At 42.8% G+C, this 17,134-nt stretch overlaps 1 protein-coding gene across 1 annotated transcript in view; it reads left to right on the top strand.

Moving 5' to 3' along the window:
* The window catches only part of LOC139380228 (glycerol-3-phosphate dehydrogenase, mitochondrial-like), a 40,862-nt gene extending 27,931 nt beyond the window's left edge, over positions 1 to 12,931 (top strand). Inside the window, exons 14-17 of the mRNA XM_071122763.1 lie at positions 337 to 449; positions 760 to 838; positions 2,430 to 2,528; positions 11,398 to 12,931. Of these exons, the coding sequence (XP_070978864.1) occupies positions 337 to 449; positions 760 to 838; positions 2,430 to 2,528; positions 11,398 to 11,559 (453 nt within the window). The 3' untranslated portion in view covers positions 11,560 to 12,931. The remainder of the gene's footprint in view (positions 1 to 336; positions 450 to 759; positions 839 to 2,429; positions 2,529 to 11,397) is intronic.
* The last annotated feature ends 4,203 nt before the right edge of the window (positions 12,932 to 17,134 follow it).

Here is a 17,134-nt window from a genome sequence, read left to right as displayed (position 1 = left end):
TGATGGCGATTGCATCGTCTGTGGACCTATTGGGGCGGTAAGCAAGTTAAAGTGGGTCTAGGGTGACAGGTACGGTGGAGGTGATATGATCGGCTGACTAGTCTCTCAAAGCACTTCATGATGACAGAAGTGAGCGACGGGGCGACAGTCATTTAGTTCAGTTACCTTGGCTTTCTTGGGTACAGGAACAATGGTGGCCATCTTGAAGCATGTGGGGACAGCAGACTGGGATAGGGATTGATTGAATATGTCAGTAAACACACCAGCCAGCTGGTCTGCCCATGCTCTGAGGACTCAGCCAGGGCCTTCACCTTCCTGTTATGTGTATTCCTGTAGGAGGAGCTATCTGCAGCCAAACAGTTCCTGTATTATGAGATGGGCTACAAGGCTCGCTCAGAGCAGCTGACCGACACCTCCGAGATCACCCTCACTCCTGCTGAGGTGGGCAGGTAAGACAGACAGGCTGGTGCAGAACCATCGCGGAGTGTTCACACTCCCTGCTCCCAACACAAATGTGACTTCCCACCGGAGACCGGGGTTCAACCCCGGAATCGACCCTTCCAACTATCCCGTTTGTATCACCTTTGCAACTTCCAATCTGTCTAAATAAAGCTTTTACATATATTTGAAAAAGACACAGACGGACTTCACACTACTGTGCCCTTCTCCTCCCCTCTCCTCTCCTCCCCGGTCTGTCTCAGAGGGCTAGCCTAGCACCGACCCAACAGCCACCCACCACTTCCTTTCTTCTGTCAACAGGTATATGAAAAGGTTCCACAAGTTTGACAAAGAAAATAAGGGCTTCATCACCACCGTGGATGTTCAGCGGGTATTAGAGGTAACGAATGATGCTCAGTCTCATGTTGCGTTTCCCTTTGTCCTCTCCGCTGGAGTGTGTGTGTGCAATTAGTGTGCATTTGTCAGGCCTGTAGAAGGAGTATCAGATTTCTCTGCTTTAATATAACCACGGTGCGCCACAACACAGCGTTGCTCTGATGGTCCTTTTTTAGTTCAGTAACCATGACACTCCGTTGCTCAGTCACACGACAGCAGCGCTCCCTCCAACTGATCATGAGCATGAGGAGCTGTTGGGCTAATTATAAGTATGAGTTGACATAGCATTGTCAAATGATGTTTGAAGTATAATTCAGGCCATGTAACATGTGATGTTCATGTGCTCTTAACCTTATCACACACTTTGGTAATAGTAGTAGTAGTAGTAGTAGTAGTAGCAGCAGTAGGAGCAGCAGTAGTAGCAGTAGTAGTAGTAGCAGTAGTATAAGTAGTAGTAGCAGCAGCAGTAGAAGTAGCAGTAGTATAAGTAGTAGCAGCAGGAGTAGCAGTAGTAGTAGCAGTGGCAGTAGTAGTAGTAGTAGCAGTAGTAGTAGCAGTGGCAGAAGTAGTAGAAGTAGCAGTAGCACTAGTCGTAGTAGTAGTAGTAGCAGCAGTAATTGTTGTAGTAGTAGTAGTAGTAGTAGTAGTAGTAGTAGTAGTAGTAGTAGTAGTAGTAGTAGTAGTAGTAGTAGTAGCAGCAGTAGTAGTAGTAGAAGTAGAAGTAGTAGCAGTAGTAGTAGCAGTGGCAGTAGTAGAAGTAGTAGCAGTAGCAGTGGCACTAGTCGTAGTAGTAGTAGAAGTAGCAGTAGCAGCAGTAGTAGTAGTAGCAGCAGCAGTAGCGGCAGCAGTAGTAGTAGTAGAGGTAGTATCATCAGCAGCAGTAGTAGTAGTAGAGGTAGTATCATCAGCAGTAGTAGTAGTAGCAGCAGCAGCAGCAGTAGTAGTAGTAGCAGTAGCAGTAGCAGTAGCAGCAGATCCTGCTGTTAGAATGACGTGTAGTGGAAAACAGTAGTGTTTGGTTTGAAACCCACTGGGGTATAACTATAGGGAGTATATAAGGTAGGCGCGCCTGTCATTAATCCCAACCTATTCACATCCATTCCATTGAAAGTGTATGGATTAGCTGTACACAAAGATTCAGCTAGCGACAGGCCTCTGCAAGAGACCACTCTCTCTCTCTACTAATTGAGTTGTGGGTTGGCGGTGGGGGATGTGTGGGAGTTTCTGTCAACACAATCGAAATGAAATGTGTTTCCTTGCTAGGGAGCAAATACCGGGGTGACATATTCATAAGAAGCCTCATCTCGGAGATGATATGAATATACTGGATAGGTGTCGCTCTGGATATTACTGTAGCTGAAGGGACTTGATGAGACCACGTCTGCGTCCCAAGTGGCACCCTATTCCCTAGATAGTGCACTACTTTTGACCCGAGCTCTATGGGGCCCTGGTCAAAAGTAGTGCAGTATACAGGGTATAGGGTGCCATTTGGGACTTTAACCCATGTGGTTCATAGTTTTAGTGTTTGAGATGCGGACTCAGTACCTGCACCAGTTTACTGGTGACTGTTCTAAACTATGTTTCCTTTGTTTCAGAGTATCAATGTCTATATAGATGCAGACACCCTCCATGAAATTCTGAATGAAGTCGACCTCAATAAAAATGGACAAGTGGAATTTAATGAATTCTTGCAGGTAGAGTATATTAATTTTGTCTGGTTATTTTTGTGTCAAAAATATTTAAAATCCCACCTCCATTTTTGTTGTTGTTGTGTGTATTACATTTTCTTTCCACTCTAAAAAAAACAATATTTTTGGGGTTTTCTAGAGCTTATAATAGTTTATGGTTTGAATAGATGTGTGTGTGCATGCTTACATGTGCAAGTGCATGCATGTGTGTCTGTTAGAGAGAGTGTGAAGCACATGCGCACACACATGGATGTGCTCCCTCCCTCTCTCCTCTCCTCTTGACACTGCCAGGCTCCTCCTGCTCGGTGACAATGATGAATGCAGAACACGAGACACATTAATGCAGGGGATTCTGGTCAATGTCAGCCCTTTCTTCACCGTGTCAAGTTAAACAAACAAGATCAAGGCAAAGGGAATGGTAATTATCCCTCAAGAGATAAGAGACGTGCCGTGGAGGCCTGGTTATGGGGGATCTGGCTCCTCTGCCATTCCTAAACATGGTCAGTCTTCCTCTGCCACTAGGGTCACTTCTGATCACCCTGCTCTTAAAAACAATGGTCCGTATTCACAAGGCGTCTCGAAAGAGAAGTGTTAGTCTAGGACCAACTTCCCGCTGTCCATGTCATCTTATTTATTATGATTTAAAGTCAAAACTGATCCTAGATCAGCACTCCTACTCTTGGACGCTTAATGAATACAGGCCTATGTCTTATGTGCTTAGAAAATGGGTTTGTCTCAAATCAGAGAGGGAAGCATTTGCAAGTTCTCTATACATTACATTGACTTCGCTCTGCGTTTAAGGAGGATTTAATTTGAGGTTGAGGTGGAGTGACCTGTCTGAGCCCTTTGTTTCACGTGTCAGACGTGTGAACATTTTGTGGCGTCTTAAGAGCATATGCACTCTGCTGAAATCCAACTAATTAGGAGAAAGAAATGGAGATCTTTACGTTGAGCTGTTATATTACGGATGAATTTCATCAATGTCTTTTGGACGTTAATTAGGAATATGCTGTGTGTATGGAATCAAAGAATATATAACTCCTCAGAAGGAGACAGCCTACCTATCTACTTAGTACTCTTAGACTTGGGCATCTCAGAGTGCTGATCTAGGATCAGTTTCACAATGAATAAGATCAAATGGACAGGTGGAACCTGATCCCGATCAGCACTCTTACTCTGTGACATTTTATACATACAGCCCCTGGACCAAATTTAGTGGCTCCAAAAACCTGGTATAAATCTTCATTAGTGTACTTTTTGAGTGGCAGAACCATTTATTTCCTGGTTTTCTGGTGGTCTTGGAGTGGAGTCCAGTGGCTGAAGCAGGAGGTTCTGGTTATGGTGGTATTATGGGTAGGCATGGTCTTCCTCACATAAGGCATGAGCAGACTTACAACCAGGATGGCCGGTGAGCTGAACATGTTCTAGCATGATAATGATTGAGCCAGCATCCCCCTCTCTCTCTCTCTCTCTCTCTCTCTCTCTCTTTCTCAATTCAATTCAATTTGCTTTATTGGCATGACGTAACAATGTACATATTGCCAAAGATATTTACAATATTAAGATGATGAGAATCAAAATTGTCAACGGGACAACAGTAACAACAATAACCAAAGGTCAAAATAACCATACATTGAACAATAACAATAAGCATACAGTAGAGGACATGTGCAGGTTGTCTTATGTCTTATGGCAGGCAGCAATGTAGTGCGCTGCCAACCCACAGCTCTCTGCTTCCTCCCCCAACAGGACGGGTAGCCTACTCTCATCAGAGAGGTCTTTGAAACCTTGAATAAGGGTTTCAAATTTGCGGAAATGACACTCTCTAATTGTTTTATATTTTTTACATTTTGTCAGGAAATGCAGCTCTGTCTCAGATTCTGCTGTTGTGCAGTGGTTTCACAGCCTTTCCTCTACAGGGAGATAGGTTTTCCTGTGTCTACCCTTCTCAATGGCAAGGCTGTGCTCACTGAGCCTGTACTTTGTCAAGGTTTTTCTAAGGTTTTGATCAATAACCATGGTCAAATAGTTAACCACGGTGTACTTTCAATTTAGTGCCAGATAGCACTGCATTTTGCTTTGTGCTTGTGCTTCCCAATAAGCAATGTAGTTTTATTTTGATTGTGTTGTAATTAGTTTTATTCTGATTGATTGGATGGTTCTGGTCCTGAGGCTCCAGTGTGTTAGTAGAACAGGTTTGTGAACTCAGCCCCAGGACCAGCTGGATGAGGGGACTGAGGCCTCAGAGTGTTAGTAGAACAGGTTTGTGAACTCAGCCCCAGGACCAGCTGGATGATGGGACTGAGGCCTCAGAGTGTTAGTAGAACAGGTTTGTGAACTCAGCCCCAGGACCAGCTGGATGAGGGGACTGAGGCCTCAGAGTGTTAGTAGAACAGGTTTGTGAACTCAGCCCCAGGACCAGCTGGATGAGGGGACTGAGGCCTCAGAGTGTTAGTAGAACAGGTTTGTGAACTCAGCCCCAGGACCAGCTGGATGAGGGGACTGAGGCCTCAGAGTGTTAGTAGAACAGGTTTGTGAACTCAGCCCCAGGACCAGCTGGATGAGGGGACTGAGGCCTCAGAGTGTTAGTAGAACAGGTTTGTGAACTCAGCCCCAGGACCAGCTGGATGAGGGGACTGAGGCTTCAGAGTGTTAGTAGAACAGGTTTGTGAACTCAGCCCCAGGACCAGCTGGATGAGGGGACTGAGGCCTCAGAGTGTTAGTAGAACAGGTTTGTGAACTCAGCCCCAGGACCAGCTGGATGAGGGGACTGAGGCTTCAGAGTGTTAGTAGAACAGGTTTGTGAACTCAGCCCCAGGACCAGCTGGATGAGGGGACTGAGGCCTCAGAGTGTTAGTAGAACAGGTTTGTGAACTCAGCCCCAGGACCAGCTGGATGAGGGGACTGAGGCCTCAGAGTGTTAGTAGAACAGGTTTGTGAACTCAGCCCCAGGACCAGCTGGATGAGGGGACTGAGGCCTCAGAGTGTTAGTAGAACAGGTTTGTGAACTCAGCCCCAGGACCAGCTGGATGAGGGGACTGAGGCCTCAGAGTGTTAGTAGAACAGGTTTGTGAACTCAGCCCCAGGACCAGTTGGATGAGGGGACTGAGGCCTCAGAGTGTTAGTAGAACAGGTTTGTGAACTCAGCCCCAGGACCAGCTGGATGAGGGGACTGAGGCCTCAGAGTGTTAGTAGAACAGGTTTGTGAACTCAGCCCCAGGACCAGCTGGATGAGGGGACTGAGGCCTCAGAGTGTTAGTAGAACAGGTTTGTGAACTCAGCCCCAGGACCAGCTGGATGAGGGGACTATTTTCTTTGTTCATCTCTTGGCATTGCAGGTCTTGGTAATGATATGAGAGGGGTCACTGTATTTTAGATGTTTCCAAAACTTAATTGCTCTTTTTTGAGTTTTTATGTGGATATTGGCCTAATTCTGCCCTGCATGCATTGTTTGTAGTGTTCCTCTGGACATGTAGGAGAATCTTACAGAACTCTGTATGCAGGGTTTCAATGAGGTGTTTGTCCCATTTGGTGACTTGTTTTGTAAGTGAACCCCACATCTCACTGGCATAAAGTGCAATTGGTATAATGACACATTCAATTAGTTTTAGCCAAATTTTTATAGGTATTTCAATTAACTTTTTTAATGGTGTAGAATGCCCTGCGTGTCACGGCCGTCTTCCTGGAAGGAATAAGTGGACCAAAGCTCTGCGTTGCGACCGTACATTACTTTATGTCAAATGTCGCCAACAAAACAATACAAAATGACTGTGACGCTTAAGAGGGCTATAGTGCCACTAACAAAGTCAACTACCCACACTGACAAAAGGGGGAAATAATGCCTAAGTATGATTCCCAATCAGAGACAACGAATGACAGCTGTCCCTGATTGAGAACCATACCCGGCCAAAACAAAGAAATACAAAAACATAGAAAATAGAACATAGAATGCCCACCTAAATCACACCCTGACCAAACCAAAATAGAGACATAAAAAGCTCTCTAAGGTCAGGGCGTGACACTGCGTGCTTTCTCTCTCGGTTCATTCACTGCATCATTAAGGTGTCCAGTTGAGCTTATTTTTAAGTATTTTCAAGTGATTGTAGTTTTTGCAGTATTCTATATTTTGTACCAATTGAGAACTTAGTCTAATTCCCTGAGATCTGGATCTTCTCTGGAAAATCATTATTTTAGTATTTTTGGGGTTTACTGCAAGGCCCCAGTACTACTCTAGCAGGTCCAGGCTCTGCTGTTGGCCATGTGCTGTGGGTGACAGCAGGCATAGGTCATCTGCGAAGAGTAGGCATTTAACGCCTGAATTGTTGAGACTAACACCAGGGGCTGACTATTTTTCTAGAATAGTGGCTAATTTGTTGATGTACATTTTGAAGAGTGTTGGGCTCAGATTGCAACCCTGGCGAAGGCCCTGCCCCTGGTTAAAGAATTCTGTTCTTTTCTTGCCAATTTTAAAGCTACACGTATTGCCAGTATACATTGATTTAATTCCTATACCACTTTCAATAACATTGTATAACAGTCCTGTATGCCAAATAGAATCAAATGTTTTTTTGGAAGTGGATAAAGCAGTATATTTTGGTATTATTTTGGTGAACATGTTTATCTATCAGGGTGTGTAGGGTGTAAATATGATCAGTCGTGCGATGTTTTGGTATAAATCCAATTGGGCTTTTACTCAAGACATTGTGCTTATTGATGAAGTTTAGAACTCTTACATTTATAATACCACAGAAAACGTTCCCCAGGTTACTGCCTCAGTAATTGTTAGGGTCAAATTTGTCTCCGTTCTTAAAGATTGGGGTTATGAGTCCTTGATTCCAGATGTGAGGGAAATAACCTACACTCTACAAATTAAACAGTTTTAATATAGCCAATTGAAACTTTGCACTAGGGACTTTGAGCATCTCATTTAGGATGCCATCAGGTCTGCATGCTTTTTTAAATTTGAAGGCCTGATGTTTCTTATAGAGCTGGTCAGTAATTGGGGAGTCCAATGGATTTTTATTGTCCTTTATAGCTTTTTCTAATCCATTCAACTTCTCATGATTTTGGCATTGCTCTGCGTTTGTGTCAATTTGAACGGTGTTGTAGAGTGTTTTAAAATGGGTTGTCCATACGTCACCATTTTGTATCGCTAATTCCTATTGTTTAGATTTAAAGAATTTTTTTTTCCAATTTTGCCAAAAGTTGTTTGTGTTTATGGACTCCTCAATTACTGTCAGCCGCTCGCTGTTGTACTGTGCTTTTTTGGTTCTGAGTGTACATTTATAGAGTTTTAAAGTCTCACAGTAATGAAGGCGTAATTCACCATTATTTGGGTCTCTGTGCTTTTGGTTGGATAGTGTTCTATGTTTTTTTCTGTATAATTGTACAATCTGCATCAAACCAGTTGTCATCTGTGGTCTTTTTTGTTTAGTTTTTTTTAAATCAATTTCAGTTGTGCTTCTTTTGCTGTTTGCCTGAATATATAGTTGATGTTTTGTACTGCTAGATTGATGCCTTCTTTACTGTGAGTGAATGTGGTATCCAGATATTTTGTTTACAGGTTGCTTTCTGGTATTCTTCTGTGCTGTTTTGGGCCCATCTGTCTGAATTGCTGATGGTGTATAGCTTACTGGGCTGTGAATGTGTGGTTGTTTCCATGTCACGACTGTAGGTGAATCTCCCCAAAGAGTCCCCCTGTAACCTACCATTGACAAAGTACAGACACAGGCTTCTATAGAACTGCAACAGATCCCTTCCGTTTTTGTTGATGGTGCTGTCACTGTTGTTTCTATGGGGGAGATTAAGGCAGTTCGAAACAATATGGCCTGTAATAAAGCTGTCCCCTCGTGTGGTCGTTCGATCGGGTAGTGTTCCTGTGCACGCATTTGTGTCCCCACAGATTTCCCTGGGCCTGGAAATGGCACATCTCTTCCTCCAGGGTGGGGAAGGTCTCCTCTGAGTAATATGGGGATTCTGGGGGGGGGGATATACAGTTGAAGTCGGAAGTTTACATACACCTTAGCCAAATATTTTAACTCTGTTTTTCACCATTCCTGACATTTAATCCTAGTAAAAATTCCCTGTCTTATGTCAAATAGGATCACCACTTTATTTTAATAATTTGAAATGTCAGAATAATAGTTGAGAGTGATTTATTTCAGCTTTTATTTATTTCATCACATTCCCAGTGGGTCAGAAGTTTACATACACTCAATTAGTATTTGGTAGCATTGCCTTTAAATTGTTTCACTTCTTACGGCTGAAATCCCATTAACGGGATTGTGAAAAGTGCAGGGCGCCAAATTCAAACAACAGAAATCTCATAATTAAAATGTCTCAAACATACAAGTATTATACACCATTTTATAGATAAACTTGTTGTTAATCCCACCACAGTGTCCGATTTCAAAAAGGCTTTACGACGAAAGCATACCATGCGATTATGTTAGGTCAGTGCCTAGTCACATAAAAACACAGCCATTTTTCCGGCCAAAGAGAGGAGTCACAAAAGCAGAAATAGAGAGAAAATGAATCACTAACCTTTGATCATCTTCATAAGGTGGCCCTCATAGGCCTTCATGTTACACAATACATATATGTTTTGTTCGATAAAGTTCATATTTATATCCAAAAATCTCAGTTTACATTGGCGCGTTATGTTCAGTAATGTTTTGCTTCCAAAACATCCGGTGATTTTGCAGAGAGCCACATCAATTTACAGAAATACTCATCATAAATTTTTATGAAAATACAAGTGTTATGCATGGAATTAAATATATACTTCTCCTTAATGCAACCGCTGTGTCAGATTTCAAAAAAGTTTTACAGCGAAAGCACACAATGGAATAATCTGAGTACAGCTCTCAGAGACCAAAACAAGCCATACAGATACCCGCCATGTTGTGGAGTCAACAGAATAGGATTGAGGTCAGGGCTTTGTGATGGCCACTCCAATACCTTGACTTTGTTGTCCTTAAAACCTCTTAGGGATCCCTTCACCCCCATTCTGGCTCGGATCCCGTTAATGGGATTGATTTGACAACATCCAGTGAAATTGCAGTGCGCCAAATTCAAAAACAGAAATACTCATAATAAGAATTCATTAAACATACAAGTGTTATACATCAAAATACAGCTTAACTTCTTGTTAATCCAGCCACAGTGTCAGATTTCAAAAAGGCTTTACAGCGAAAGCAGACAGTGCAATTATCTGAGGACAGCACCCCGCATACGAACACATGAAAATCAGGTTTCAACCAAGCAGGTGCTACACAAAAATGAGAAATAACGATATAATTCATGCCTTACCTTTGATGATCTTCTTCTGTTGGCACTCCAAAATGTCCCATAAACATCCCAAATGGTCCTTTTGGTCGATAAATTCCTTCATTATATCCCCAAAATGTCCATTTATTTGGCACGTTTGATTCAGAAATACACCGGTTCCAACTTGACTTGACTTGAGTCCCTTAGTGTGACACATGGAAAGAACAGTGCTACTTCTTCATTTCTCAAAGAAAAAACAACCAATTTCTAAGGACTGTTGACATCTAGTGGAAGACATAGGAACTGCAAGCATATTTCTATTAAAAAGGGATTACCATAGAAAACTAATGGAAAACACATTGAGCTCAAACACTTTTCCCTGGATGGATTGTGCTCGAGGTTTCGCCTGCCAAATCAGTTCTGTTATACTCACAGACATTATTGAAACAGTTTTAGAAACTTCAGAGTGTTTTCTATCCAAATGTACCATAATATGCATATCCTAGCTTCTGGGCCTGAGTAGCAGGCAGTTTACTTTGGGCATGCTTCTTATCCGGTCGTGAAAATACTGCCCCCTAGCCCAAAGAGGTTTTAAGCCATTTTGCCACAACTTTGGAAGTATGCTTGGGGTCATTGTCCATTTGGAAGACCCATTCGCGGCCAAGCTTTAACTTCCTGACTGATGTCTTGAGATGTTGCTTCAATATATCCACATAATTTTCCCTCCTTATGAAGTTATCTATTTTGTGAAGTGCACCAGTCCCTCTTGCAGAAAAGCAACCCCACAACATGATGCTGCCACCCCCATGCTTCACGGTTGGGATGGTGTTCTTCGGCTTTCAAGCCTCCCCCTTTTTCCTCTAAACATAACGATGGTCATTATGGCCAAACAGTTATATTTTTGTTTCATCAGACCAGAGGACATTTCTCCAAAAAGTACGATCTTTGTCCCCATGTGCAGTTGCAAACCGTAGTCTGTTTTTTTAATGGCGGTTTTGGAGCAGTGGCTTCTTCCTTTCTTAAGCGCCTTTCAGGTTATGTCGAGATAGCACTCGTTTAACTGTGGATATAGATACTTTTGTACCTGTTTCCTCCAGCATCTTCACAAGGTCCTTTGCTGTTGTTCTGGGAATGATTTGCACTTTTCACACCAATGTACGTTCATCTCTAGGAGTGCGTCTCCTTCCTGAGCGGTATGACAGTTGCGTGGTCCCATGGTGTTTATACTTGCATACTATTGTTTGTACAGAGGAACGTGGTACCTTCAGGCGTTTGGAAATTGACATCATTTTCTGAAATTGTTTAAAGCTGTTTGAAGGCACAGTCAACTTGTGTATGTACACTTCTGACCCACTGGAATTGTGATACAGTGAATTATAAGTGAAATAATCTGTCTGTAAACAATTGTTGGAAAAATTACTTGTGTCATGCACAAGTAGATGTCCTAACCGACTTGCCAAAACTATAGTTTGTTAACAAGAAATTTGTGGAGTGGTTGAACAACTAGTTTTAATGACTACAACCTAAGTGTATGTAAACTTCCGACTTCAACTGTATAAGGATTTAAACGTTTTTAAATGGTCCTGCTGCTGTGTCCTGTCTTCAGCTGATGAGTGCTGTGAAGAAGGGCCAGGTGTCGGCCAACCGTCTGGCCATACTGATGAAGACGGCTGAACAGAGCCTGGACCAGACAGAGCCCCTCGAGCAGAGGGAACCTGTCGACCAGAGGAAGCCTGTGTCGGTGGACCGTAGCGGGGGAGGAGTGTGAGACTCAGCCCCCCTGGCCCTGGTTCTTCCTCCGGACGATCCTGGTCACACAACTCTGGGACCGTATGTATTGCACCTCAAAGTATGAGTGCCGATTTAGGATCAGTTTTGCGTTTTAGATAAGGTTATATGGATGGCGGGACCTGATCCTCGATCAGCACTCCTACTCAGAGATGCTTGATGCATACGGCCCTGCTCCAGCCTGGTCGCCACAGATCTATGTGCTTTTAACAACCCTTCTGACTTGTATGTTGCCATGGTCATGTCATGTGATATCATATCATAGGTGTCATGTATGACATGACAACGGAAGTCACAAGGGTTGGCTAAAGCTCATATGGTATAATATACAGACCTGGACAACCCAAAGGTACTGAAGCTCATTATCTTATGTCTTCCATGGGAGTTGCTCTGCTGACACAGGCATTTTCTATCACTGCATCAACACACATGTAGCCGATGCCTCGCCTTGAATCTTACAAACTTGCTTCCATATTTATTGAGATATTTATTGAGATATGAAATGAGTAATTATTGGGACACTGTTGTTTATTTCAATGTATTTATTTCAATGTATTTTATTTATTGTTCGTTTTTACACATTTCAACAACAACAACAACACAATTCTTAATGTATGATGTTACTGTTGTTTTTAACATTGCCCAAGAGCGTACAACTGAATGTTAGATACGTTGCACATCACTTTGCATTGTACGTTGACGACTTGAATTGCACTCATTGTGGTCTTTTTCCAAAAGGATTTTGTTGTGTACCGTACTCCTGTGCCATTTTATACATTTTAGATACTGACAATCTAAAGGGAGGCATTTTGTACAAATAGTGTTTGCTGGATGTTGTGAGTTTTGACCGCACTTTCAGCAAAGTTCTATGGTCCACATTTAAGTAATGCAATTTAATTGTTCTATTCGATGCAAGGCTTAATTGGAAAATGATAGCATTTTTCACTCACTGCCATTTACATCTATATTTTATCCCTTTCAAATGGACTCTAAATGCTAGATATTTATTATATTCATTTAGTCGACGTCAAATGAGATACAAATCAACAGGGAGCATCTTTAAATATTCCACAGTAGGTGCATGTGATTGGTTCCTGGAAACGTTATTGTCTTGCATGATTTTATTATGCTGAATGGGATGAAGTGTTGTGTTTGATGCTGGCTTTTAATTTCTGGATCTGTCTGTGCACTTGGTGTTTTTATGACTATTAATTTATTACTTATGGTTTGTCTGGTTAGCCACTTGCATTTATAGAGTAATAAGGGAATGTATTTAATGTGCCTTGCTTTCAGATCCAGTGCGAATTGAGAGCATGAATCAACAGAGCTGATTAAACCATACCCTTCCTGGCTTTTAAGCGTGCTTAATTTCACAGTAACTATAAACAAAGCAATTATTTTCTCATGCACACTGTTATAGTAAAAAAAATGTCATGTGTTTGCCCCTGGTACAACAATTAGGTATGAGGGCAGTTTCAAAGAGTTACATCTCTTAATTATCAGTTCTTAATTAATCCACTTTGAAAGTTGATTAGGGAGCACGAGACCAATTCACTGGAACCCGTGGTTGTTGTTGTTCTTTTCATTTGTTTTTAATAAAACTCACATTATTAACAAATTGGTTTTAGAATACATTGATGGGAAATGTAAGGGTAAAATGTAGGGAGTTATAATACATATTTATGTCGGGCTTAATCTACAGACTGTTTCTCACCAGCCATAGGGGTGTTATGCAACTCCTCAAAAGGACAACAACAGTGATATTCTCAATACATAGTACGTGGGAGGGCTTATCCATTCTTCTACTGCCAGCTCCAGCACTAGGATACTTGCTGTATGAATTGGATTTACTCTTTTATTTGGATGGTAGGATGGTTAATTGTTGTTCTAATGCAGTTGGGTGAAGTTTTGTCTTCCTTCTGACAAAAGCAATGGAATGTGAATTTAGTTGCTGCATGAAGCGACTGCTTTCGGCAATAAGTATTAATATAGTACCAGTCAAAAGTTTTAGAACACCTACTCATTCAAGGGTTTTTATTTATTTTGACTATTTTCTACAATCTTAGAATAATAGTGAAGACATCAAAACTAGGAAATAATACATATGGGATCATGTAGTAACCAAAGAAAAGTGTTAAAAACTTCTTTGGGATCGGTGTCCCTTCCGCCGGACGGTTGAGCTCACGTAGGCTAATGTGATTACATTCTTGTTAATCTAACTGCACTGTCCAATTTACAGTAGCTGTTACAGTAGAAGAATACCATGCTATTGTTTGAGGAGAGTGCACAATTTTGAACATGAAAAGTTATTAATAAACAAATTAGGCACATTTCGGCAGTCTTGACACAACATTTTGAACAGAAATGCAATGGTTCATTGTATCAGTCTAAAATGTTGCAAATTTGCAGCTGACATCTACTGGACAAAATCTAAATTGCACCTGGGATGAAATAATTAATTATGGCATTTCTCTTGCATTTCAAAGATGATGATCCAAAAAAAATATAAAATAACGTTTTTTTTCTTCTTTGTATTATCTTTTACCAGATCTATTGTGTTATTCTCCTACATTCCTTTCACATTCTAAAAACTTCTAAGTGTTTCCTTTCAAATGGTACAAAGAATATGCATATCTGTCATTTTAGGCAAATATTTAAAAAAAATAGGTTATTAAACAAACAAGATGTATTTTACATTTGAGATTATTCTAAGTAGCCACCTTTTGCCTTGATGACGGCTTTGCACACGCTTGGCATTCTTTCAACCATCTTCATGAGGTAGTCACCTGGAATGCATTTCACCTGGAATGCCTTGCCTCTCTGATTGCAGCCCAAATAAATGCAAAAACATCTCAAAATCAACTGTTTAGAGGAGACTGCGTGAATCAGGCCTTCATGTTCGAATTGCTGTAAAGAAACCACTATTAATGGACACCAATCATTTGGTCTGATTAGTCAAAATTTAAGATCTTGTGTTCCAACCGCCGTGTCTTTGCGAGACGCAGAGTAGCTGAATGGATGATTGGATGACACATGTGTGTTTCCCACCATGAAGCAAGGAGGAGGAGGTGTGATGGTGTGGGGGTGCTTCGCTGGTGACACTGGTGGTCAGATCGTCCATCAATTTGGACACAGATTTCACTGTTATGCAGATGACACATCTACCTCCACACAAAACCCAATTCCCTCTGCACCATAAACTCCAACTCCAGTCAGGAACCCTGGTGTTACATTTGATCCCACTGACATTTCCACCCCACATCTGAAACATCACCATGTCAGCCTTCTTCCACCTGAAAAACAGCTCACGACTCACATCCTCTCTCACTGAGCCCACTGCTGAAACCCTCATTGGGGCAGCAGGTAGCCTAGTGGTTAGAGCGTCGGGCCAGTACCCGAAAGGTTGCTGTATCGAATCCCTCAGCTGACACGGTAAAAATCTGTCATTCTGCCCCTGAACAAGGCAGTTTAACCCACTGTTCCCCGGTAGGCCGTCATTGTAAATAAGAATTTGTTCTTAACTGACTTGCCTAGTTAAATTATTTGTTTTATCGTGCCTGGAGTACTGTAGCACCATTCTCCCCGCCAAAACACTGGACAGACTTCAACACATTCAAAAGTCAGCTGCACAAGTCCTCACACACACTAGACATTGGGACCACATCACCTCAACCCTCATCAAACTCCACTGGCTCCCAGTGCAATACAGGATCATCTTCAAATTGCTCATGCTCACCTACAAAGCACTCAATTGACTGGCTCCCACATACCTTACTGACCTCCTACACTCCCACCTCTTCACTGTGCTCCTCTCACACTGACCTCTTCACCATCCCTCGCACCAGGCTCCGCTCAATTGAAGACCGGGCTTTTAGCAGTACAGCTCCCCAACTCTGGAATTACCTCCATCTCCGTGTCAGAACCCCACATTCCATACACATATTATATCCTTCTGATTCCTGCTTACAAGCAAAAATTAAAGCAGGAAGCACCAATGACTCGGTCAATAAAAAAAGTGGTCAGATGAAGCAGATGCTAAGCTTCAGGACTGTTTTGCTAGCACAGACTGGAATATGTTCCGGGATTCTTCCGATGGCATTGAGGAGTATGCCACATCAGTCACTGGCTTCAATAAGTGCATCGATGACGTCTTCCCCCCCAACCAGAAGCCATGGATTACAGGCAACATCCGCACTGAGCTAAAGGGTAGAACTGCCGCTTTCAAGGAGCGGGATTCTAACCCGAAAGCTTATAAGAAATCCTGCTATGCTGTCCAACGAACCATCAAACAGGCAAAGCGTCAATACAGGACTAAGATCGAATCGTACTACACCGGCTCCGACACTCGTCGGATGTGGCAGGGCTTGCAAACTATTACAGACTACAAAGAAAAGCACAGCCGAGAGCTGCCCATTGACACAAGCCTACCAGATGAGCTAAATTACTTCTATGCTCGCTTCAAGGCAAGTAACACTGAAACATGCATGAGAGCATCAGCTGTTCTGGACAACCTTGTGATCACGCTCTCTGCAGCCGATGTGAGAAAGACCTTTAAACAGGTCAACATTCACAAGGCCGCAGGGCCAGAGGGATTACCAGGACGTGTACTCCGAGCATGCGCGGACCAACTGGCAAGTGTCTTCACTGACATTTTCATCCTCTCCCTATCTGAGTCTGTAATACCAACATGTTTCAAGCAGACCACCATAGTCTCAAGAACAAGAACACTAAGGTAACCTGCCTAATTACTACCGACCCGTAGCACTCACGTCTGTAGCCATGAAGTGCTTTGAAAGGCTGGTCATTGCTCACATCAACACCATTATCCCAGAAACCCTAGACCCACTCCAATTTGCACACTGCCCCAACAGATCCCATATGATGCAATCTCTATTGCACTCCACACTGCCCTTTCACACCTGGACATAAGGAACACCTACGTGAGAATGCTATTCATTGACTACAGCTCAGTGTTCAGCACCACAGTGCCCTCAAAGCTCTTCACTAAGCTAATGACCCTGGGACTAAACACCTCCCTCTGTTAACTGGATCCTGGACTTCCTGGCAGGCCACCCCAGGGTAGGTAACAACACATCCGCCCCGCTGATCCTCAACACGGGAACCCCTCAGGGGTGCATTCTCAGTTCCCTCCTGTACTCCCTGTTCACTCATGACTGCACAGCTAGGCACGACTTCAACAACGAGACAGCCTATAGGGAGGAGACCTGACCGTGTGGTGCAAGGACAACAACCTCTCCCTCAATGTGATCAAGACGAAGGAGATTATTGTGGACTACAGGAAAAGAAGGACAGAGCACGCCCCCATTCTCATCGACAGGGCTGTAATGGAGCAGGTTGAGAGCTTCAATTCCTTGGCGTCCACATCACCAACAAACTAACATGGTCCAAGCAAACCAAGACAGTCGTGAAGAGGGCACGACAAAACCTATTCCCCCTCAGGAGACTGAAAAGATTTGGCATGGGTCCTCAGATCCTCAAAAGGTTCTACAGCTGCACCATCGAGAGGCGCCTGGTATGGCAACTGCTCAGCCTCC

This window comes from Oncorhynchus clarkii, chromosome 22 (assembly GCF_045791955.1).
Source record: "Oncorhynchus clarkii lewisi isolate Uvic-CL-2024 chromosome 22, UVic_Ocla_1.0, whole genome shotgun sequence".
NCBI classification, from domain to species: Eukaryota; Metazoa; Chordata; class Actinopteri; order Salmoniformes; family Salmonidae; genus Oncorhynchus; species Oncorhynchus clarkii.
Note: the sequence above shows the minus strand (reverse complement) of the source record. Positions and strands in the feature narration are given on the sequence as shown.